This window comes from Eptesicus fuscus, chromosome 20 (genome assembly GCF_027574615.1).
Source record: "Eptesicus fuscus isolate TK198812 chromosome 20, DD_ASM_mEF_20220401, whole genome shotgun sequence".
NCBI classification, from domain to species: Eukaryota; Metazoa; Chordata; class Mammalia; order Chiroptera; family Vespertilionidae; genus Eptesicus; species Eptesicus fuscus.
Genome location: NC_072492.1, coordinates 1,573,260 through 1,597,876, shown reverse-complemented (window position 1 = coordinate 1,597,876; position 24,617 = coordinate 1,573,260). Strand labels below are relative to the sequence as shown.

At 48.8% G+C, this 24,617-nt stretch overlaps 1 protein-coding gene and 1 pseudogene across 2 annotated transcripts; one reads left to right on the top strand and one right to left on the bottom strand.

Annotated features, from left to right (window-relative positions):
* The first annotated feature begins 51 nt into the window (after positions 1-51).
* On the top strand, positions 52-24,614 carry ATPAF2 (ATP synthase mitochondrial F1 complex assembly factor 2). Of its 2 annotated transcripts, XM_008156185.3 has the most exons (8): positions 52-259; positions 10,597-10,641; positions 10,875-11,020; positions 12,642-12,739; positions 14,800-14,880; positions 20,362-20,474; positions 20,894-21,009; positions 23,303-24,614. In XM_008156185.3, the coding sequence occupies exons 1-8, from the start codon at positions 112-114 to the stop codon at positions 23,438-23,440; spliced, it is 885 nt and encodes a 294-aa protein (XP_008154407.1). In that variant the 5' UTR covers positions 52-111; the 3' UTR covers positions 23,441-24,614. The 2 variants fall into 2 exon arrangements, with proteins under 2 accessions (XP_008154407.1, XP_027987962.1); XM_028132161.2 differs by lacking the exon at positions 14,800-14,880.
* LOC103299349 (U3 small nucleolar RNA-associated protein 18 homolog) lies at positions 5,097-6,926 on the bottom strand (annotated as a pseudogene).
* Positions 24,615-24,617: the final 3 nt, after the last annotated feature.

The following is a 24,617-nucleotide window of genomic DNA, read 5'->3' as shown; positions in this document are numbered from 1 at the left end:
GTCTGAGGGCTCTGAGGAGGCGGAGAGAGGTTTCCGAACAGCCAGAGCGTGCAGCTTGGGGATCCTTCCGCTCTGTTTCCTGCTCTCAGGTTTCGCACCAGTTGTGCCCCCATGCCCTCCGGCGCGATGTGGAGGAGCTGCCTCTGCCTGCGGGATGGGTGGCGCCGTCTCCTGAACCGACCCTCCGGTGGTCCCACGGCCTCCGTGGGGAAGAGGGCAAACATCCCGTTCCCATTCCGGGCCTACGCTCCCCCGGCGGGTAAGGGAGGCTAGGGCACCTCCCCCTTTGGCCAGGGGCTGAGCGAGCGAAGGTGGGCTGAGAGGTTCGGACGTGCCGGGCGGGGTACCCGAGGCAGGGCCCAGGCTCGTGGGGTTCCTGGGCAGTCGGCCCTGTTACAGACTGGGAGAGTTCCAGACGAGGGCAGGGACCCCGGAGGGTACACGTGCACACATCTCTTCAAGGCGGGAGCCAGGAATTGACCTCGGGCACGTGCGGTTTTTCTCAACGTGTGTGGCTTTCTTCTCTTTAGTAAGGAAAGCAGAAGCGATCCAGGTTTTCAGACAGGGAAATTCGGGTTCTGTGTCAGGACTACTCCAAGGTCACAGAGCGGCCTCAGAGGTCAGTGGAGGGCAGAGGCGGGCTCGCGCACAGTCGTCCGGGCCTCCGCCTGCCCGCACCGCCCTGCCGCCTCGTGCCTCCTCCACGCTGACTCTGATGAGACCTAGCAGTGACTTTTTCATTGCTTCTAGGGAGAGGTTTTAGGGGTGAGCGGGAGTGACTCACTTGAAAGAGAGAAGAGGAGTAACTCTGCTACATTCGGTTAGGTTTTCTGTGCTGAGGGCAGGAGGCCCAGAGACCTCGGTCCTCACCTGGATGATGCTCACTGTCAAGTGCAGAAGGTTATCACACCCGCGTCAAGCAGCAGCTTATAGCGCCCTGTGGAGAGGGAAGTACAGCACCGGAAGCTGCGGACACGAAGAAGCTCCTGCTCCCATCTTGGGGTGTCTAGAAAGGGTCTTGGGTTTTGAAAGAACCTTTAACCTGAGAGTTGGCAGATGAGTAGGAGTCGGTGTAGAGGAGGAAAGGGTGGGCAGCTAGAACACATCTGGAGGTGCAGTGGGGTGAGGGTCTTGCTGTAATGCTGCTACCTCAGAAAGGCCAAGACTGCAGGCACGTGGCTGTGGCGCCGGCTGGAACTCCGAGATACTGTGTGATCTTTGGCCTCATTTTCTTGAGTGAGTTGAAGGACTAGGTTGCCTCTGAGGGTTCTTCTTTTAAGCTCCATAATTTTATACAAATGTTGGATACAGCTGGGAGCTGAGGTTTCGCCTTTCAGGGCCCAGGTGAAGGGTATGGAAGAAGGAAGGGCATCTGTGATATTGTGATTTATAATAGTCCTGGCACACAGCTCCTAAAAGCCAGAGAGAATCTTCTGCTAAAATAGTTGGTCTTTTGTCCTCAAGGAGCTCCAGAGTGAGAAAGATGAAAGGAGTGTCTTTCAGCCACACCCAAGTTTATGTCAGTGAGGTGACTTTTAGAAAACCCCTAAGGATGGGGACTGGTTGCCTTGGGAACCAACCATGTGCTAAGAAGGTTGAACTTTCAGCCCTACCCTCTGACCTCCAGAGAAGGAAGAGGGGCTAGAGATTGACTTGATCATTAATGGCCTGTATGCCTACTTAATGAAGCTTCCCTAAAATCCCTGAGCTATGGGTTCTGAGCGGTTCGGAGAGCTTCTGGGTGGTGAACATGCAGAGAAGCCAGAGAGTGGCATGTCCAGAAAGGGCCTGGAAGCTCCTCACCCCTTTCCAGGTACCTTCCCTTATGCATTTCTTCCGTCTGGCCATTCCTGAGTTACATCCTTCTATAATAAATCCCTAATCTGGTAAGTGAAATGTTTTCCGAGCTGTCCTAGCATTTAATCAAACCTGAGGAGGCATCATTGGAACCTCCAGTTTATAGCCGGTTGGGTTGGTCAGAAGCACAGGACTCTGAAGGGGTGGGGTGGGGACGGGATGGGGTGGGCAGTCTTGTGGAACTCAACCATTAACATGTGGGATCCGATACTAACTCCCCAGTGGATAGTGTCAGAACTTAATTGAACTCTAGGACTCCCAGGTGGTGGTGCAGAGTTGGTTGGTGGGAAAACCCCACACATTTGGAATGTCTGTGTGAGTGTGTAAAGGAAAATGAAAGATGGAGTTCTCTTAAGTTGGCAAAAGCAGAGGATTAATTTAGGTTAGTGGATGCCACTTCCCATTATGGTGGTACTTCATCTGCCATCTCCTTTTCCTTTCTATTTTTTTTTGTGTGAATTTTTAAAATTGATTTGTGAGAGAGAGAGAGAGAAACATCAATTTGTTTCCACTTATTTATGCATTCATTGGTTGATTCTTATATGTGCCCTGGCCAGGGACTGAACCCACAACCTTGGCATTTTGGGACGACACTGTAACCAACTAAGCTACCCAGCCAGGGCTCCGTTTCCTTTCTACTGTAGACTTACTAGTTTGGGCTCTTGGAAGTACTTGGCACACGGTAGGTAGTCAACTGTGAAAGAAAATATGAGTGAAAGAAGTGATAAAGCACAGTGGGAGCAAGATATGTGAACCAGGCCTATGAGTGATCTACAGAGACTGCCAATTGTGCGATTCTGAGAGTCTTTGGAATGGCAGAAGGTTAAATCCAAAAGGGGCCTTGATGAAGATTTCAGCTGCCAGGTAGATTGATCTTGGCTTCATAGGAATGGCCATGTCATTGAAGTTGGTCAGAAGGAGACGGGGGTTAAGCAAGGGCCGCTTGGGTGTTAGAGGAGATGTTGCAATAAGGAGACCTGTGAGGCTGTACCAGCTGCTTGGAAGGGAAGGTGTTCTCGAGAGGCAGCATGTGTGGCCGAGTGCAAATGCCCAGTGAAGTCAAGTTTAGAAGTGTTGTCTGCTCCCTCTGCAGGCTGTCTGTCGCCTGGACAAGTCATTTAGCTTCTCTGCCACCGCAGGCATCTTTCTCATGGCTGTGGTAGACTGAGGGAGCATCTGTAGATAAGGCATCCAGCCTGCCACCTGTTTTCCTACTAAAGTTTTATTGGCACACAGCTACACTCATTCATTACATATTGTCTAGGGCTACTTTCACTACAGTAGCAGAGTTGAGTAGTTACAACAGAGACCGAATGGCCTGCAAAGACTAAAATATTTACTATTTGGCTCATTACAGAAAAAAGCTGCCAGCCTCTGCTCTAGATGCTATGACACTTTGGAAAAAGTGTGTTTAGTCATTTAGCCCACTTACATTAATTGCTATGGCAGATACATTCGGCCTGAAGAATTTTATAACAGATTTAGTGAGGTATAATTCACTTATTCTTCACTTATTTAAAGTGAACAATTACACGGTTTTTAGTATATTCACAGAATTATGCAACCATCACCACAGTCAATTCCAGAACATTTTTATTATGTCAAAAAGAAACCCTGTGCCCTGTAGCTATCGCCCTCCCATTGTCCCCTCTAGCTGCAGCAGCCACTAGTTTCGGTGTCTATAGGTTTCCCAATTTTGCACATTTTATATAAATGGAACGTGGTCTTTTTTGATTGGCTTTTTCCCACCACTTAGAATGTTTTCAAGGTTTATCTAAGTTGAAGCATGTATTAGTACCCTGTTCTTTTTCATTGCTGAATAATATTATAATAATATAATATTATTATATTCCATCTTATTTATCCATTCATCTATTGATGAACATTTGCGTTGTTTCCATCTTTTGACTGTCTTGCATAATGTTGCTATAAACATTCGTGTACAGATTTTTATATGGGCATATGTTTTCATCCCTCAGATATCCAAAAGTACAATTCTGGGGTCAAATGGTAACTGTTTAACCTTTTGAGGAACTAACACACTGCTTTCCAAGGTGGCTGCACCATTTTATATTTCCACCAGCAGTGCATGAAAGTCCCAATTTCTCCACACCCTCGCCAGTACTTGTTATTATCTGTCTTTTTTATTATAGCCATCCCAGTTTTGATTTGTATTTCCCTGATGATGAATGATGTTGAGCCTATTTTTATGTGCTTATTGGACATTTGTATATTTTCTTTGGAGAAATATCTATTCAGATCCTTTGACCATTTTTAATTGGGTTGTTTGTCTTTTTATTGTTGAGTTGTAAGAGTTCTTTATATTGTTGACCTGAAAAATTTTGATACCAGAAACAGTTGGTCAGAGCCCCCTCTTCCATTATGAATGGAGGCAAATCCCTAGAGAGGATTTCAGTATTAAGGCTTAAGCCCCGCCAGATGGCACTGTTTACAAAGATAAAGGTGTTAGAAGGCACTTCTGTTCTTGGTGCACAGCGGGAGTTGTAGTTCTGAGTCCTTACAAAGCGAAGGCCAGCACGGTGATTGGGGCTGGTAGATCATTTGCTGGTCCATGAAGCCTAGGACAGGAGGAGCAGTGTAGGGGCAAGCGACACAGAAAGTAGCCTGCTTTTTCATAGGGAGTGAAGCAACTTCACAGTGGACATTACTTTCCAGTTCAGCACTCTTCAATGAGCATGTTTTCTTATTACTTCTCTCTGCTTATATAGCCTGTGTTCTTGAGGTCAGCTTTTTAAATCCAACACTTCTCTACATACCCATTTCTTTGTATCTGCATAGTCCACAAAGTTGTCTCTTAAAAGCCACTGGGTGTGTGTGTTTTTATGTATATATTTTATTGATTTTTTTACAGAGAGGAAGGGAGAGAGATAGAGAGTTAGAAACATCGATGAGAGAGAAACATGGACCAGCTGCCTCCTGCACACCCCCCACTGGGGATGTGCCTGCAACCAAGGTACATGCCCTTGACCGGAATCGAACCCGGGACCCTTCAGTCCACAGGCCGACGCTCTATCCACTGAGCCAAACCGGTTTCGGCTGGGTGTGTTTTTGCCACAGAAACAGATGTTCTGTAAAGGGAGTGATGCATACTCAAAACAGACCCGAGTTCTGTGTGCTGCTACAAGGTTAGGCTGCTGCTTCGCCTTTATTTTTTTTTTTTAAATCTTTATTGTTGAAAGTAGTACATATGTCCCCCTCTTTCCCCCTCATTAGCCCCTTCTAGTCCACCCCTGTTCTCCCACATACATTTACTTTTTAAAAAAGTTGCCATGTATTTATTATACATTTCTATTAACAAATATGTACAGCTGGCTGAAAAAAATCATTATCCATACATTATCACACATTCTGCAAAGTTTCTCAGATCTATCAGGATGGGCTTCTCTTGTGACTCAACTCAATTTCAAATGATCTCTTTAGAAGTCTGAGTAATGGTGCAACCTATAGAGTAGGGCCCTGCCCTTTTCATTCCCCAAAGCAAAATATCCACTTCTTGGAGAAAAATCCATGGTATGAGCAAGAAAAATATTCTTCTGCTTAAAGACTGGGAAGTTTGAAAATACTGTACAGGAAGGAAGGTGAACCAATCTGACTGTTCCTTTCATTTTTTCTGAAGCCATTGCCAAGATTTCTGTGGTAGGATTGAAGGTCAAAGAAGAAACACCGGTAACCAAGTTCATTATAGCTTTTATCGGCTTTGGGTTTGTTTCTTGGAGACAAGAATCTTGACTGTATATGTTTACCACTCCACAGTTAGAGCCACAAGCCACATACTGTCCATTCCTCGATGTTGCAATGCTCAATCCATATAAACTGCCTTCATCAACAAATCTGTTCAGGCACTTCCTAGAGTTCACATCCCAAACGTAAACTTCCCCATCCGCCGACGAGGCGTACACTTTCTTACTATCTGAAGAGAACGTGGATGCTGCAATCCTTCCATTTACTTTCATGCTACTAATCAATTCTTTAGTCTTCATTGACAGCAGATGAAAATATCCAGCAACGCCATTTATGAGCAAGAAGGACCCATCTGAGGAGACTTCGAAGTTCCTCACTATCTTCTCTTTCAAACCTCTCACTTGATGTACTGGAATTAATTTCCAGCCAGCATGTCATAGACATAAAGCACCTTGCTGTGGGTACTGGTGGCTAAAACCTCTTCTCCGTTAGCACTAAAACGAGCCTTAAAGATCGGAAACTTTTCCAAATAGATGCTCTGAATTTTAGGATGTGTTTTCCCATCAACCTGAAATAGTGACACCGAGTTATCCAGTGCAGCAACATCACCACCTGCGCACAAGGATGGAACGTGGTGGGACGTTCAGCATTGGCTGCAGGCAGTGCTTCATCTTTAGGATTCCTTTAGGAAGGGAAGTCGATGTGGATATGAAATTCCCAGTCCTTTGCAACCAATCATCTTCATCCTCTTCACTTTCATCATCTGAAGATGTTTTCCGCTTATTGGTACTCCCCCCATGGCGTGCTGAAATTCTTCCTTAAGTCTCTTTTGAAGCTCATTTTTTGAAAGTTTATTTTCACTGGCATTTTTCATCATGTCTTTCCGAAAACGATTGTTCATCATGTCAGCCATTTCCTCATCTTCATCCTCCTCATCCACCCAAACTGGCTTCTTTTGAGGTGGAAAATTATCTTTGGCTTCATTCTCCACTTCTGAGTCACCTGAGTCGTCCTGTACTTAACCCGCGGGCCTCGCAAACGCCGCAGCAGCGCGTCCTCGTTGTCCGCGACGTCGCCGAAAACCAGCTCCTCCAGGCAGCGCTCCAGGGCCGGCCGGCGGGTCCTCCTCCAGCGTCTGGCGGATCAGCTCCCCGGCCGGCTCTCCTCCGCCGCCGCGATCGTGATCGCAGCGGCCGCTGCTCTCGGCCCGGCCGGCCGGCGGTTTCCGCGGGGATGAATAAGCAGCCTTTGGGGCGGCCCGCCCGCCCCGCTCCGGCTTTCCTGTCCGGCTTCATTCGGATCTTCCGGTTCGGCCTCGAGCCGGTTCTCTGCTCCAGTTTCGTTCGGCTCCTCCGTTCGGGTGGCATCGTTGGGTTGGAGAAGAAACGCAGGAACCTCAGTGCGCGTGCGCCGAGGCCCGGCGCTGTCTGCTAATCAATTCTTTAGTCTTCATTGACAGCAGATGAAAATATGAGGCCGAGGCCCCCGGGGGCCGGGAGGGGCATGCTGCTTCTTCGCCCTTAAAGATGGTGTTCCTGGTGCTGTCGGCCAGCCCTGTGTTCATGGAGACTGGGGCGGGGGGGGGGGTCAGAGGCTTCTAATGGCCTCATGACTGTCTTGTGTGACCCACGACCTTTGAGAGCCCAGGTGAAGAACCGTTATCTTTTGTCACTGTTGGGGAGCGTGACTCCCGCCAAATGGATTTTCCGGATCGTAGTTGCCTGTGAGAACGCCTTACCTGACTCCCTCTGTCCTCCTTCCTGTAACCTACCCCCCGCTGGGCACCTGCTGGATAGCTACCGTCTTCTCCTGACCCTCTTTCTAGTTCTTCAAAACTCTGTGCTCTCTTGAGGCCCAGACTTTCATGTAAGCGGTTTGCTCTGCTGGAAACTCTTTCACACCCCCCTCTCAAAATGAATCCATCGATGCAGATGGACTCACTCCTTCCTCTGCAGGCTCAGATGGAACGGCCTGCTGGGAGCTCTTCCTTTAGCCCACAGGGACCGAGCTTCCCCAGCGCGTGTCTCTGCTCCTTGACTTGGGCCATCATGCCCCTTTATTGTTTGGCGGGTTTGGTGTCTGTCTTCCCGCAGGAGAGTTAGTCCCTCTAGGGTGGGGGTGAACTTTGAGTCATATTGCCAGGACTTACCACACTTCCTAGAAAGGGATTCATGCCAAAGTTTATTTCAAAACTTCCAAGCCTGGGGTTAGCCCTCTACCTGTCACTGCTCCATTCAGAACACCTGTCTAAAACACCCGCAATGAGCCCAGCAGCCTCCGAGCTCCTTTTGCCCAGTTGTTATCTCTTGGTTTTCTCCTATTTTGAGCAATTTTGGTCACCCCTTCCTTGGCCCTGCATCTATCCCACTCCCTTCTAGTTTCTTCTTCCTCTTAACAGATAAAGAAGTGGGCCTGGCCAGGGCAGAAGAGCCAAGGCCTGGCCTGCAAAGCAGGAAAAAAAAAAAAAAAAAAGCGACACTTCCCTCGTGGGAAACCCTGCTGTCCTGGCATCTTTGGACGGTTCAGCCTGTGCTGTCAGAGTCCATTCCTTGGCCCCCAGGGCTCCTGGACCCATTTCCCAGGCTGTGTGGTGCAGTGTGCTAGAATGCTCTCCGTTCCTGCTCAGGGGAGGGTCCCCACCCACACCCCAGTGATGAGGCAGAGCTCTCAAAGCTCTTCCCACTTCCTGCTTGGCCTGGCTGTAGACATGCTGCCCAGCCCAGACCGTGGAGAGCATCCTGCTGTCATCTGGGTGCCTTGGTCCAGACCTCCACACACACAGGAGCCCCCGACGCTCGCACCTGCCCGGTGAGTGTGCCCCACAGCCTGTACAGGAAGGAAATTTAACAGCAGCAGGTGTGGTAAACCTCCTGTTGTGGCGTCAGCTGTGTGAGAGACTCAGGATTACGAATTCAGATGAAGATGGTATATTGTGCTGTAATAATGTAGCATCATCTTGGTTGTCAGATCTGATCACTTTAAGAAGAAAATTTAAACTCTATGAAGACCCGGCTTTTGTTTTATTCACTGTTTTATCCAAAGTACCTAGAATAGTACCTGACACATAGTTGGCACAAATATATTTTGTGGGAAATCAGTTTGGGTCTTATTTTAGTAAGTGCAACCATGGGAATGTAATTTCCATGTGTAAGCATTAATGATAGCAAGTGAGATTCATGAAAAAAAATGTTGTGCAAAACATAAAAATATAATGTTTGTAGTGAAGTATGGTAGTAGAAACTGCTGTTTGGGTTCTGTACTTCTTTGTTTGATAAAACAATAGAAAGTTATTTTGATTTTCTGAACTTATGTATGCTATCCCAATACTCCATTGATGATGGTTTGAATGTCCCATTGATTGTGATCTCACTGGTCATTGAAGCACATTCTTTTGGACAGATCAATTATTCTAAATTGTCTCAGTAGCTACAGATAACTGAGTTTCGGTTGACTCAGTGGTCATGGAATCTGGACAGCACAATTATTCTAAATTGCCCCGGTGGTCCCAGATAATGTGTTTCTGTTGATTCAGTGATTCATAGATACTTTAGATAACTAACTTGCTCACGATACAGGTTCCTCATTCCAGACCCAAAGATGTAATCGATACCTTTGTGATATTCTGACAATATAAGCCAGGTGTGGCAAGCTGTTCGGGCTGCAAGATTTGGAGTTTTAGCCCCTCGTATGCCGCCGGCCTTTAATAAATGACTCCATAATTCAATTTCTTGAGGCGTCCTTTGTAAGATGGGGGTACGCTACAACAGTAGTAAGACCAGATACTCTCTTTCCATCCTCTGCTACATAAACCAAGTTTTTGTTTTCATAGTCTGTTTGAATTAATAAAACTTCAACTGAGCTCGGCCAATGTGGCTTGGTGGTTGAGCATCAATCTATGAACCAGGAGGTCATGGTTCAATTTCCAGTCAGGGCACATGCCTGGGTTGTGGGCTCCAACCCTAGTAGGGGGCTTGCAGGAGGTGGCCGATAGATGATTCTCTCTCATCATTGATGTTTCTGTCTCTCTCTCTCTTTCCCTTCCTTTCTGAAATCAATAAAAATACATTTTTTTTAAGAATTAAAAGAACTCAAAAAGCTTTAAAAACTAATGAATCGCCTTTTCCTTCACATGCTACGTCATCATTTTCAATAACTGACTTTAGTAAGACTCTGAAGGCTTTAGGTACCTGATGAATATGTGAAAGAACAAACACATGAATGAATGAATGAATGAATGAATGATTTTGTTTATCACAGATGGTAAGGACTGGGTTATGGTTTATAATTTCCAAAATGTGACCTATTTGTTCTTTATTAATTGAAGTAATCTGCATAATTCCTTATGCAGTACTCTTGGTTTTTAATCCCCCCAGGTGAAAGAGGAGAATGTGTTTATATTTTCATCTAAGATTTTATTCAAGTTATTTTCAAAAGAACAGGACACAGATTTTTCCTTCCTAAAGGAAATGTTTGGAGTTCCTGTTGAATACGCAGGCAAGCTGGTTAATTAGGTTAATTAATTAGTATAGGGGATGGGAAATGCTCCTGGGATCTCTGCTTACTGCTCGTGCATCACAGGCATGCATACGCACGTCACGTTCACCCTGGCTTTCCACTCCTGCCTTGAATGGGTCTCTGGCTTTATCACACTCAGACACCATCTTTAGATTTGGGCACATTGTGCTGGCACGGGGCAGCACTAGTGGGGGTGGGGTGGGAGGAACATGCTTAGACGTTAAAGCAGAAGGTGCTGGAAAAGTCTTCCGGGTCGTACGGTCTGCAGGCTTACGATGCTGCGTGATCAGACTGTCCCTGGGCCGCGGGGGCTTGGCCAGTTGTCCCGTTCCCCCCTTCTCCCTGGAGAGGGAGCCACCAGCTTTGATCAGAAGCTGTTGATTATGCCACATAGAGGAGGGCAGACCTTGGCTAGTGATAGGACAATCAAGCCAATCAGCCAGCATTAGCAAGCTGGTCTTGTTGCGTCCTGAGCTCTCTCAACATGATTATAACTGCCTTTTTGAAAAATCTTTCCCACAGAAAGGAAGAGATTCTATCAGAATGTCACCATCACACAGGGTGAAGGTGAGTGTCTGAAATTTTGACTGCCTTTTCCGCCCCCTGTTGATGGGTAGAAACATTTTTCATCTCCAGCCAGTTGGGTGAGCTGACCCTTCGCACTTTTGTCGCATATGTTTCTGTAAGCCCTCCACGGAGGGACTCAGGGTTGTCTTTGCGCCAGTTCACGTAGCTAAATATAGAATGGTCACTTGATTCCACTTAACAGTCCCTGAGAGGTTTTCATTTGATCTTTCAAGGCGGCTTTGAGATAAACCTGGACCACAGGAAGCTGAAAACTCCCCAAGCCAAGCTCTTTACTGTCCCCAGTGAGGCCCTGGCCATCGCAGTGGCCACTGAGTGGGACTCCCAGCAGGACACCATCAAGTTCTACACCATGCATCTGGTAACAAGTTCACATACTATACTCCGATGCCTGCTGTTGGCTTTCTAGGCACCTGGCAAAAATTGGGAGACTCTGCCCAAATTACAATAAAGCCCTTGGGGATGGCTGCTGCCTCACTTGCCCCCTGGAATGTGCCAAACATTCCCCCCAGTGGCCTGGCCACCTGCACTCGCCTGCTCAGAGCGCTGTGCTGGCTGGCGGGCTGCTCCTCTGGGCTCAGGCAGATGTGCCCCGCTAACTGCCCAGCTGTCTTACTTTCTGTCATGCAGCTGGGCTTTGTTCCGTCAGCAGCACAGTGTGATGTTTGCACCGGGGGTAGCACAACGGGCAGGACCATGTCTGTGACCAGTGTTGTGAAGTTACGTTGGCCGTCAGTATTGGTTGGGTTCAAGAACCCAAGGGGCAGGTGGGTGAGGTGAGGAACCCCCATGGAGCAGCCCCCATTTACACAGGGTGGCTCGCTGAGGCACTAGAGCAGTGAGGAAGGGTCAGCTAGACTGGGCTCAGGCCCTGCAGCTTCCAAACCGTAACCTTGGGCAAGTTACTGCCCCCTTTCAGCCCCATTGTTCGCCATCTGTGAGAGGTGGGTAACAGTGCCCACTCATGGAATAGTGGTCAGATGGGGTGAGCTGACCCATAGAAAGGCCTGGGTGTGGTCCCTGGCACCTACAGAGAGCATTCAGTCAACACTGGAGTTAGTGCTATCATCCTGCCCCCCCCCCCCCCCCTCCAGGGCTCGGCCTGCATACCAGCACGCTTCCTCAACACCTTCACAGCCGGCTGTGTGCTGGCTGCTCCTTTGACTGTCTGATGACATAGGGCCGTGGTCGGCAAACTGTGGCTCGAGAGCCACATGCGGCTCTTTGGCCCCTTGAGTGTGGCTCTTCCACAAAATACCACGGCCTGGGTGAGTCTATTTTGAAGAAGTGGCGTTAGAAGAAGTTTAAGTTTAAAAAATATGGCTCTCAAAAGAAATTTCAATCGTTGAACTGTTGATATTTGGCTCTGTTGACTAGTGAGTTTGCCAACCACTGACATAGGGTGATGGGGCTGCAAGCTAATGGTAGAGTACCTAAGCAGCCTACTGCCGACAAGGCCAATCTGGAAAATAATTCTGTTCTGGTTTGGCTGATTTGTTCCCCTGCTTCCTGAGGTGTGAATGGAGCCAGCTGGTAAGTTTTTCAGTCAGATTTGAATTCTAGTAATGCTTATGTGTCTTATTTCCTGAATTTGACCTCTCTGGGACTCCATTTCCACATCTCTGAAATGGGTATAATGGTACCTATCCAAAGGGTTGTTGTGAGGATTCAATTGAATGCAGCGGAGTCTGGTAGAAGAGTATGAGACCTTGGGAAGTACGCTAATCCTAGGGCCTCTGAATATTCTGTGAGCCCGCGAGCTGTCACAGTGCTCTGTGGGCACGGAACCTGCTGTGGCAAGCTCTCACTAGATGTGCTGCAGCTGAGGCTTTGGGTCGAGGGCTTTGGCGGGCACTGCTGCTTGCTGGGTGTCGCTGGCTGGTTCTCTCTGATGCTGTGCGTTGGACACGGTGTCCTCGGGAATGCGGTGCTTTTGCCTGGGCCCAGTGGGTGGTGACAGGGCTCTCTGCCTTTTGATTCAGACCACGTTGTGCAACACGTCTTTAGACAACCCAACGCAACGAAACAAGGACCAGCTGATCCGGGCAGCTGTGAAGTTTCTGGACACGGACACCATCTGGTAATTGACGTTTAGATGAGCATTCTCCTTGGGCCTAGTGAGCTCTTTGGGCTGTTTCGCTCATTTACCCAGTTACCCGTAGAAGAGGCCGGCCCTGTTCCTTTATCTCACTGGGCAGGGACAGCAGCTAGCTTGCTCTCAGCTGCTCTGCAAACCCTGACGAAGGAGAGCTCCGGGCTGCAGTGGTGTCAGAGCCTGGGCACAGCTCTTCCGCAGCCCAGCAGCCATCCCTCGGCTGGAGCGGGTGGTGGGGTGGTGGGTGGTGGTGGTGTATGCAGCTCTTGTAGGCTCCAGGACCAAGGGTCACTTGCCAGTCCCCAGCAGGGCCTCTGACCCTAGGCTTCTGCCTACCAGATCAATCTCACGTCGGCATCCTTCCCATTCACTGCTTGTCAGCCTGCACACAGGATGGCCAGATGTGGATATTCAGGAGCTAGCTTCCTCCACTTCTAAATTTTCCCATCCTGTCTATGTTCTTCATTTTTCATTTATAGTATACACACACACATATATACACACATATATTTTTTTATAGGAATTGATTCACTCAATTTTAAAGGCCAAGCAGCCCCACAACCTGCAAGCTAGAGAATTAAAGCCGGTGGCATAGTTCAGTCCGGGTCTGAAGGCCTAAAAACTGTATATACCTACACACACACACACACACACACACACACACACACACACACACACGCTCATGCACACACACAGGTTTATTATAAACAATGACTCACAGGACTATGCAGACTGAGAATCCCTAGGTCTTCAGTGGGTGAACTGGATACCCATGAAAGCTGCCATGTATCCGTCTGCGTGCCAGCAGGCTTGAGAACTGGAATGAGCCAGTTTTTAGTCAGAGTCCGAAGGCAGGGAAAGAACTATGTCCCAGTGGAAGGCATCAGGCCGAAGGAGTTCCTTCTCTGTGTCCTTTAGCTAATTGGTTAGTGATGCTGAGGGAAAGTTGAAGCAATGCTGAAGCGGCCGAGCTGCACGGTGCCCGCTGGCTGAGTCTCACAGATGGCACGTGAAGTCAGCAGTGGGGCTGCGGGGAGCGCCTCCTGGAGAGGCAGCCAGCAGTGCCAGCTTTGAGTTGCTAGTCAGAAAGTCCCCATATGTGTTAGGGGCCATTTGATTGCAGGGGACAGAAACTATTCAGCTTAGCTCAGGTAAAAGGGTTTTCTTAAAAACCATACAGGGGTCCTGATAGGAAATGAAGGACAGTTGGTCACCTGGTATGGGAGCTGGGAGATTGGCTACCAGAGTTCCTCCCTCTGCCTTGAGGGGAGAGTCAGCACACTTGTCTGCTCCTCAGCAGCCCAGCTTTGCTCGCACTCTCAGGATTTCTCTGCTCCCCTCTGCTCACACCAGACTGGTTTTCCACAGTGCCCACTTCGGTTCCTGTCCCATGAAGCCTTGCAGCTAAGCTCCCCTCAGCCGACTCCATCTCTTTGTCTCTTATTCAAAACAAGGAGTGTAGCCTGGCATCAGGTGGTGTCAGGCCTCCGTGGCAGCAGCTGCGTCTGTAGTCAGGAGGCAGGTGGGCTCATGAAGTTCAAATCGGCACCTTGGTCTGTGGCCAGGAACACACTCTCTTGGCAGGGGTGCAGGCAGGCAGAGATGCAGTGACGGTTCCAGGTAGCATTCACGGTCAGCATCCTAGGACTGCGTGGATCTGAGGGTACAGTATTAGTGTTTAGAATGATACTAACATAGTGCCGCCAGCCTTGACCCGTCAAATAATCAGGGACATTTAGGAAAGTGGTTCTGAAACTCAGGCTCACATTAGAATCCCCTAGAGGGGTTGTTAAAACACCTCCGGAGGTTCTGCTTTCTGAAGGTATGGGGTGGGGCCTGAGAATTTGCTCTTAAGTTCCCAGATGGTGCTCTGCTACTGGCCCTAAGGCCTCACTTTGAGAACCACTGCTTTAGGGGAAAGATTTGTGGGGCTGGGGCAGTGGTGAAGTTCTCTTTGCTGTTGCTTTTTCTGTTTTTCTGTTGTCTGTCACTGAATGAAGGAATTGTGCTTTTTATTAATGAAGGTGATTTTTGCAATGAATTAGCTACAGGGTGGAAGAGCCAGAGACATTAGTGGAACTTCAGAAGAACGAATGGGACCCAATCCTAGAATGGGCTGAGAAGAGGTAAGATATGCAACCCTGTGTGCTGGACAGGCTCTTAGGGCCAGGGGGCCGTGCTGGATAAAGCAGAGCCCTTAGCTGGTAGACTTCCTGGGTCCAGAGCACCCTTAGGATTTGGCACCATGCAGATGTTCAGGAATGGGCCACCTTGGAAAAAATGTTCCTCACATTTGTCTCAGCCATCATGCACCAAGTAGGCATTGTGCCAAGTATAGGTAGGGGGCCCCTGCTCTGCCAGGATTGTCTGTGTGGCCTTGAGTTGGTGACTTGATCTCCCTAAGCATTAGCTTCTTTGTGAGTGGGCTTTTAATCCCTACCTCTTAGGGTATTGTGAGGACTAAATGAAGTGATGGTTAGCATCCTTTTTGGCACAAGTAAATGCTACATTCCGGCATTATCCTCTTTACTGTTGTCACAATTGGTACACTATTAAAATAAATCATAAAACGATGTGTATGATATTAACACATGGAGAAAAGTCTGGACAGCATCCTACAAAATTATAGGTAACATTTATCCTGTGGGTATAAGGTGTCCAGGAATTGATGCTTCCTTAGCAGGAAGACTTTTGTGCAAACTGAATAGATTATTGATGTGGTGGCAAAATTCAGTTTCATTCCAAGGGGACTTTGTAAGGGCCACTACCTTGGTACTGTCTTTGACCCCACAGTATTTTGTAAGCTTAGGTGGAGTAGTTTTTGGCATAGCTTTCCCCCCCACACACACACAAAAGTGATGTCTGTCAGTCAGTCTGTGTCATTTGTACACATTTTTTGAGTGCCCACTATGTGCCAGGCATCCTTGGATTTTATAGTAAAAGGCATAGTGAGTATATTAAAGGATCAAGTAAAATGTAACAAATATAGTGCTGTGTAAGAACTATGAGGATACAATGTCACTTTGGTGTCTAATGAAATACTACAATATTTAGGTACCTGGAAATCTTTGTTATGATACAAAATTGTTAGCTTTTTGTGGCAGTTGAGATTTCTTGTTAATAATTTACAGAAAAACTGGGCCATTTGCTATGCTCCATTTGTACTATTAGAAATTCAGAAAGAATATTTCTAAGCCAGTGGGGAAAATCAGTGATATGTGAAAGAAAATACGGCTTCCGGTCAAATGGCGGAGTAGGTAAATGTGGTACTTGCATCTTCCCATGACCACATCAAAATTAAAACTAAAGAACAACCATTGTTGAAAACTACCTGATATTTAGCTGAACAGATGTTCCATAACTAAGGATATACAGAAGAAGCCACATAAGACTGGTAGGAGGGGTGGAGATGCAGGACAGGTAGGTGCCACACCCACATGTGGTGGTTAAATATCAGGAGGGATATCTCAGCTGTGGAGGTCCCCCCTCAAGAGAGAGGGGTCCCAACCCTACACCTTGCTTCCCAGTCCATGGTTCCAGTGCATGGAAGAGAAGCCCCTATAACCTCTAGCTGTGAAAACCAGCAGGGATTGTGGGTGAGTGAGGGAAGGTTGTTGGAGTCCCAGGTGTTCCTCTTAAAGGGCCTGTGCACAGACTTATTAGCTCTGAGCTTCAGCACTAGGGTAGCAGCTCTAAAACCAGTTCTCAGTGAGAACTTCAACAGAGAGATAGAAAACATAAAAAAGGACCAGTCAGAAATGAAGAATTACATAACTGAAATGAGGAATACACTAGAAGGAATCAACAGTAGAGTAGATGAAGCAGAGGATTGAATTAGCAATTTGAAACATAAGGTAGCAGAAAACACCCAATTAGAACAGCAAAAAGAAAAATGAATACAAAAAAAATAAGGATAGTTTAAGGGGCTTCTGAGTCAACATCAAACGTACCAACATTCACTTCATGAGGGTGCCAGAAGGAGAAGAAAGAGAGCAAGGAATTGAAAACCTGTTTAAAAAAATAGTGACAGAAAATTTCCCTAACTGGTGAAAGAAAAAGATACACAAATTCAGGAAGCACAGAGAGTCCCAAACAAGATGAACCCAAGGAGACCCACACCAAGACACGATAATTAAAATGCCAAAGGTTAAAGACAAAGAATCTTAAAAGCAGCAAGAGAAAAACAAGTTACCTACAAGGGAGTTCTCATAAGACTTTCAGTTGATTTCTTAACAAAAACTTTGCAGGCCTGAAGGGATTGGCATGAAATATTTAAAGTGATGAAAAGCAAGGACCTACAACCAAAATTACCCAGAAAAGCTCTCATTTAGAATTGAAATTCAGGTAAAGAGCTTCCCAGATAAGAAAAAAGCTAAAGGAGTTCATTACCACCAAACCAAAATTACAAGTAATGTTAAAGGATCTTCTCTAAGAAGAAAAAAAACAAGAATATGAATAATAAAATGGCAATAAATACATATCTACACTAATAAAAGAGAAACATGCAAATTAACCATCACTCTGCTACACCAAGCCATACCCACCAGCCAATCAGGAGCGAGTATGCAAATTAACCCAACCAAGATGGCGGCCGGCCATGGAGCTGGAGCAAGCAGGAGGCTTGGGTTGCCCCCAGCAATGGAGGAAGCCAAGCTTCCTGGCCGGCCCTGGCCTCCGCTCAAGGCTACAAAGTTTTTTTTTTTTGTTTTTTTTTTAATATATTTTATTGATTTTCCACAGAGAGGAAGGGAGAGGGATAGAGAGCTAGAAACATCGAGAGAGAAACATCGACCAGCTGCCTCCTGCACACCCCCCACCGGGGATGTGCCCGCAACCAATGCACATGCCCTTGACCGGAATCGAACCTAGGCCCCTTCAGTCCGCAGACCGACGCTCTATCCACTGAGCCAAACCGGTTTCGGCAAGGCTACAAAGTTTTAATTATAGAAGATAAATAAATAAATCCTAGATACTTGCTTCCAGCCAGCCTTCCGCTCAAGGAGGCACTGAAAAAAAGAAAAAGAAAAAGGAAAAAAGGAGGGGCTGGGACCTTGGGTCGCCGGGGGGTGATCAGGCCAGGATGGGACGGCAGGGGCCGTTGGGGGTAAGCAGACCAGCAGGGGGGCCAGTTGGGGATGAGCAGGCTGTCAGTGGGGGTCAGTTGGAGGTGATCAGGACAGTGGGGGGCGCAGTTTGGAGTGAGCAGGCCAGCAGGGGGGCAGTTGGGGGTGAGCAGGCCAGTGGGGAGGGGAGGTGGGGGTGAGCAGGCCAGCAGGGGGGGGCAATTGGGGGCGAACAGGCCAGCAGGGGGGACAGTTAAGGGTAATCAGGCTGGCAGGGGGGCATTTGGGGGCGAGCAGGCTGGCAAGCAGAGTGGTTAGGGGCAATCAGGCAGGCAGGCAGGCAGGTGAGTGGCTGGAGCCAGCAGTCCCAGATTGTGAGAGGGATGTCCGACTGCCGGTTTAGGCCCAATCCCTGTAAACTGGCAGTAGGACATCCTTCGAGGGGTCCCAGATTGGAGAGGGTGCAGGCCTGGCTGAGGACCCCCCCCCCACCCCCGTGCATGAATTTTGTGCACCGGGCCACCAGTCTATCAGTAATTACTTTAAATGCAAATGGATCAAATAATCCAATCAAAAGACACAGAGTGCCTGGATGGATATGAAAGCAAACTCATATATATGCTATCTATAAGAGACTCACTTCAGATAGAAAGATACATACAGACTGCAATAAAGGGATGGGAAAGTTATTCATGAAAATGGAAACAAACAAAAGCCAGAATAGCAATACTTATACCTGACAAAATAGACTTTAAAACAAAGGCTACAACAAGAGATAAAGAAAGACCCAGCAATTCCACTTCTGGGTATTTATCTGAAGAAACCCAAAGACATATGCGTCCGTTTGTTCATTGCATTATTTACAGTAGCTAAGATATGAAAGCAACCTAAGTTGCTTCCATCAAAAGACAAATGGATAAAGAAGATATGGTACATATATACAGTGAAATATTAGCCATAAAAAGAACGAAATCTTACCATTTATGACAACATGGATGGACTTACAGGACATGTGCTCAGAGAAAGACACATATGATTTCACTTATATGTGGAATGTAAACAACAAAATAAAACACTTATTCAGAAAATTTTGATAGTTGTCAAAGGGGTAGGGGCTGGGAGGCTGGGTGAAAAAGGTGAAGGGACTAAGAAGCACAAAAAATTGCTCTCTGGCTGGTGTGGTTCAGTGGTTAGAATGTTGGCCCATGCACTGAAGGGTTGTGGGTTTGATTCCTGGTCAAGGGTTGCAGGTTCAATCCCCGGGCCCAATTGGGGCTTGTGTGGGAGGCAACCAATCGATGTGTCTCTCACATCCATGTTTTTTTCTCTCTCTCCTCCACTCCCCTTTCCTCTCTCCTTCTCTAAAAAGCAATGGAAAAATATTCTCAGGTGAGGATTTAAAAAAAAAACAACACAAATTGGTAGTTACAAAATATTTTACACTGGGATGTAAAATACAGCATAGGGAATATAGTCAGGAATTTTGTAAATACTATGTATGGTGCCAGATGGATACTAAATTGCTTTTATTCCATTATGTTTTTCCTGTATTTTATGTAGTTATGATTGTTCTTGAAAATATATCATTCTTGAAGCCAGCTCATGTCCCATACAAAAAAACAATGCCTTGTATATAGTAGAGGCTTAATAAATATTTGATAAAGTGATTGAATGATATAGGACATACACAGATATTATTGTAAGGAAAACAATATTTGAAAGAAATCATTTATGACCTCAATGTGAAAATTGTTTCTTAAAAAGTTTAAAAAGCAGGTAGCCCAGCCCTCGCCGGTTTGGCTCAGTGGATAGAGCGTCGGCCTGCGGACTGAAGGGTCCCAGGTTCGATTCCGGTCAAGGGGATGTACCTTGGTTGTGGGCACATCCCCAGTAGGGGGTGTGCAGGAGGCAGCTGATTGATGTTTCTCTCTCACCGATGTTTCTAACTCTCTATCCCTCTCCTTTCCTCTCTGTAAAAAATCAATAAAATATATATTTTTTTAAAAATTAAAAAAAAATAAAAAGCAGGTAGCCCATGCTTTTGATGGAGATCCGAGGCAAAGAGAATTCCCTGCTGGCACAACTTGCATACCTGTGCCTCCATTCGGGGTAATTGCTTCTTTAAAAAATGTATTTTTATCTTATTGATTTCAGAGAGAGGAAGGGAGAGGGAGAGAAACAGAACATCAATGATGAGAGAGAATCATCAACCGCTGCCTTCTGCGTGCCCCCCACTGGGGATTGAGCCCGCAACCCCGGCATGTGCCCTGACTGGGAATTGGACTGTGTCCTCCTGGGTCATGGGTCCGTGCTCAACCACTGAGCCACACTGCCAGGACAGGGCAGTTTCTTGATCTTCTGGCTTTGCTCATGATAGAAATTATTAGGTCAGGAGGTCACTGACCACCGTGGTAGTTGCTCCCAGAATCCCCGAGACCGACTTCTTCACCGCTTGCCCTGAAGGGGTGCACACCTGCTTAGCAGTTTAGGGCTTTGCTTCTGGGCAGAGCTGAGGTGCACAGCAACCAAAGCCTTTCCTTTCAGGTATGGCGTGGAGATTGGCTCCTCCACCAGCATAATGGGGCCCAGCATCCCCGCCAGGACTCGGGAGGTGCTCGTCAGCCACCTGGCATCTTACAACATGTGGGCCCTACAAGGTATGCAGGCATTTCCTGGGCCTGGGGGTGTGGAGGGATTGGCATGGGTGTCCATAGCCCCAGAGTCACAGGAGCGTGCTAGGGGGTGGGTCTGAGGGGACAGCAGGCTCACACCCTTCCAGGAGAAGGTTGGCTTTCTCCAGAAGTTCGTCTTATCCACCCATCCGTGAACCAGTCAATGGGGCAGGGGTGGAATGGTTCCAGTCATGTGCCCACTCCAGGCAGGAGCGGAGGAGGACTCTCCCCTCTTGGAGGAGGAGGAGGAGGAGGATGGATCTAGAGCCGGTCAAGAAGCCCTGTGCCCTGTGACTTGTCTCCCCCACCTCTAGGGTGTAGGGGCTCACAAGGAGTAGGTCTAGCAACTGCTCTGTTTCAGGGTGGAGGTGTCCTGGGTCCTGACTTGGCTTATGTCCCTGCAGGGATTGAATTTGTCGTGACCCAACTCAAGTCCGTGATGCTGACCTTGGGCCTGATGGACCTGCGCCTGACGGTGGAGCAGGCCGTGCTGCTGTCACGCCTGGAGGAGGAGTACCAGGTGAGGTTTGCAGCGGCCCAGGGGTGAGCACCTCAAGTCCCCGCCTCACCCCTCCAGATTCAGACTACCTGGGGGTACGGGGGTAACTAACCCATCTATTTTATTACCTTTGTGTAAATAACAGAAACTGCAACAGATAATAATAAAGTAACGGTGAGTACTGCCACTGCTTTCCAGCGTTGTGCTCAGCTCTCCCTCATTGCCTCACCTCCTCTTCTAAACAGCCTGGTCAGGTGGGGGCTGTTGTTATGCCCATTTTACACAGGAGGAAACCGAGGCACAGGTCAAACCCTCAGAAAATGCTGGAGCCAGGTGACTCCAGGTCCAGGCCTTCACCCCCCACCCTGCAGGTGGCAAATCAAGATCATTTGGGCCTGGCACACCTGAAAATGGGCTATTAAAATGGCTGGGAGCCACGTGGTTGCTCTTGGAGACAGCCTCTGTGCCCTGACATCCATACAGGGCATACAGAGTGAGCTGCTACTGTGCACAGTGCTGATGTAGTGACGCAGAATTAAGGTCTGTTCTGCTGCCATTTGCTTTTAAAAATTTTTTTTATTTTCAGAAAGGAAGGGAGAGGGAGAGAGGGAGAGAAACATTGATGAGAAAGCGAAACATCGATTGGCTGCCTCCTGTACACCCCCTACTGAGGATTGAGCCCACAACTTGGACATGTGCGCCCCGACTGGGAATCGAACCAGCAACCCCTTGGTGCACAGGAGGACACTCAACCAACTGAGTCACACTCGCCAGGGCTGAATTATTTTTTTTAAATCCTCACCCGAGGACATGTGTACTGATTTTAGAGGAGGCGGGAGGAGAGAGATGTGACATTGATGTGACAGAGAACATCAGTTGGTTGCCTTCCGTACGTGTCCTGACCAGGGATCAAACCTGATAGACTACCGTGCAAAAGGTGATGCTCTAACCACTGGACACGCCAGCCAGAGCAGGGTTTGCATTTTTTAAACTGGAATTATGACAGTCTTTGCAATCTTTGTTATTGTTATTTCTCCAACTTCCTAAGGTTAATTGTTATTACAAATCGGTGCCTAGCACGATGAACCCCTTTTATAATGGCAGTATTGCCCAAGTCCTTCTAGTCACCTCTTCAGAAAAATGCCTGGGAAAACTGGGTCCGTACCACAAAAGAGGCTAGCTATTCTCTGAGTGTTAGAAGCAATTATGGGGTAGAGAGGCGACCTGTGAGGGTGTGAGGCTGGGCGGGCTCTGAGAGATAGGGAGCCTGGAAACCTGGTTTCTGGTCTGGGCTCTGCTTCTGACTGTGGGACCCAAGCCAGGCCGTTGTTTTCTGAACTTCAGGTTTGAACTGCCACAAAATGGGAACAACCTGGATTGTGTGCGCGTGCTCTCTGATAGGAGAGCGTGCCCTTCAGGTGGCTAATCACACTTGTCCAGGTGAGACGAGGAGCCCAGAAGTGCCGAGAGCTGCTGTGGCAGGGCTGACTGCTCCGAGCAGGTGGGCGGCTGGGCCAGGCTTCCTGGGCCCTGGCCAGGGCGGAGTCAGCAGGGCGGAGTCCAGCTCTACTGACATCAGGACGGCCACACTGTGTCCGGGGTTTCTCCTGTAGCTTAGAGTTTGGAGAGAGGTCCGCAGCCCTGCCCCAGGAGTCACAGATGAAGCGCCAGTGAGGCCTTGGCTGATGTTTTTTATCCCACTCGCAGGCCGCCTGGTGAGGTAGCGCAGGAGAGGATGGCATTTATAGGTTGCTGCGCCAGCCTCCTGGGGGAAGACGTGTGAGAGAGGGATGGCACACAGGCGGGCCTCGGGGAAGAAGCGTGTGGTTTTGGTGCCTGGCCTGCCTAGTAGTGAGTGCCTGCTGGCCCTGGGCCTGGACTGCACCCTCCTAGACCCGCGGTCGGCAAACTGCGGCTCGCGAGCCACGTGCGGCTCTTTGGCCCCTTGAGTGTGGCTCTTCCACAAAATACCACGGCCTGGGCGAGTCTATTTTGAAGAATTGGCATTAGAAGAAGTTTAAGTTTAAAAAATTTGGCTCTCAAAAGAAATTTCAATCGTGGTACTGTTGATAATTGGCTCTGTTGACAAATGAGTTTGCCGACCACTGACCTAGACCATCCACACCCCGTGGAAGGCGGAGCCTGCTCTGGCCACCTGTGTGTGCTTCCCCACAGCCTCCCAACAGGTGTGTCTTGCCTGTTTCGGCAGGTTGGGAGCCTGTGGCCCTCAGTCCAGCTGTAGGCGTGGTCTGTGGCTCGGGCTTGCTGCAGCTGGGCACTAAGCTGCTCACAACATCTCTTGTCCTTCCCTCAGATCCAGAAGTGGGGCCACGTGGAATGGGCCCATGACTATGAGTTGCGGGAGCTCCGGGCACGCACGGCCGCAGGCGCCCTCTTTATCCACCTCTGCTCCGAGAGCACCACGGTCAAGCACAAGCTCCTGCAGGAGTGAGGCGGGCAGTGCGCATGGCACGCCGGGGACAGAGACTGCGGAGCCCCGGCTCCCAAGCCTGCAGACACACGGCTGGCTCCACACGGTGTCGACTGAGGGCCTGAGACAGTGCGGTGGTCTGGAGGGCAGCTCGAGTCCACCCCAGGGCCCCTGCCCTCGCCAGCAGGGGGATAAGGTGTACGAGTGGCTTTCTCAACCCTGACTGTATTACCTACTCCTCCACCCGGGAAAGATGTTGAGCCCCGTTTTCCTTTGCGCCTCCACATACCTCATCTCCTTGTTATACCTGGGTCTCACCTAGATCCCCAGCAGGCTGGTACCTGCCGCCTCTCGTCAGGCCGTCAGCAAATAGCTCCATGAACTCTGTCTCTGTGGGGCCCTCGACCCTCAGCCCAGAAGCTTTCCCCCGGGTGTTTAGTCAAACGATCTTTGGAAAGTGTGTCCTTTTTGGTCTAAGCTGATTGTTTCTACTATTTCAGGAAAAAAGTAATAATTTACTCTTGAAAGTAGAAATGCCCATTATTTCTGAACTAAAAGCCCGGGCGGCCTGGGCAAGGCACCCTGACGGGCATGTGGCTGTCTGCACAGTCCTGGGAGGCGGGGTGCCGCGTGCCAGGGCCCGGGGCTCAGAAATTGCAGTCCGGTTTCAGGAGCGTCGGCTTTCTGAGTTGCAAAGGGCATCACTCCCAGTCCTGGGGCCCTGGCCACACGCCAGGTGCTTGGCCACTCATCCCAGGCTTGTGCTCAGAGGAGGCATGCTCACGCCCGCACTACACAGAAGCTCTGGCTGCACGGGTGACGTGGACGCCCGCCTGTGCTCTCCACCTCCGGAGGGTCTCTGCGTCCCTGCGGCCAAGCTCAGCCACGCAGCCGCAGCCTCTGCCTTGTGCTGCTGCGCCTCGGCGCTCTGGCTTCCCTCCTCAGCACCCAGAGGAGTGCAGCTGGGTCCATACTGGCCGACTCCCCTGCAGCCGCAGCCGCAGCCGCGGCCTGCCAGCCCGGCAGGGGAATGGCGCATGGCCAGGAGCGCAGCCCACCGCACGCCCTGGGGAATGGCTCTCAGGAGGCGGGCTTACTGCTGCTCATACAGGAACATGAAATTCTGATACCTCTCTAAAGAATGGAGAAACGGTGACACCGGTCCTTTATTTCTGTCCACATTTGGGAGTTTGGGCAG

What these genes read in the sequence shown, in the direction of transcription:
- ATPAF2 (XM_008156185.3), top strand. Translation starts at nt 112, where the DNA reads ATGCCCTCCGGCGCGATGTGGAGGAGCTGCCTCTGCCTGCGGGATGGG. An exon ending in CTAGAATGGGCTGAGAAGAG is followed by an intron (nt 14,881 to 20,361) that starts GTAAGATATGCA and finishes CTTTCCTTTCAG; the next exon opens with GTATGGCGTGGAGATTGGCT. An exon ending in CAACATGTGGGCCCTACAAG is followed by an intron (nt 20,475 to 20,893) that starts GTATGCAGGCAT and finishes ATGTCCCTGCAG; the next exon opens with GGATTGAATTTGTCGTGACC.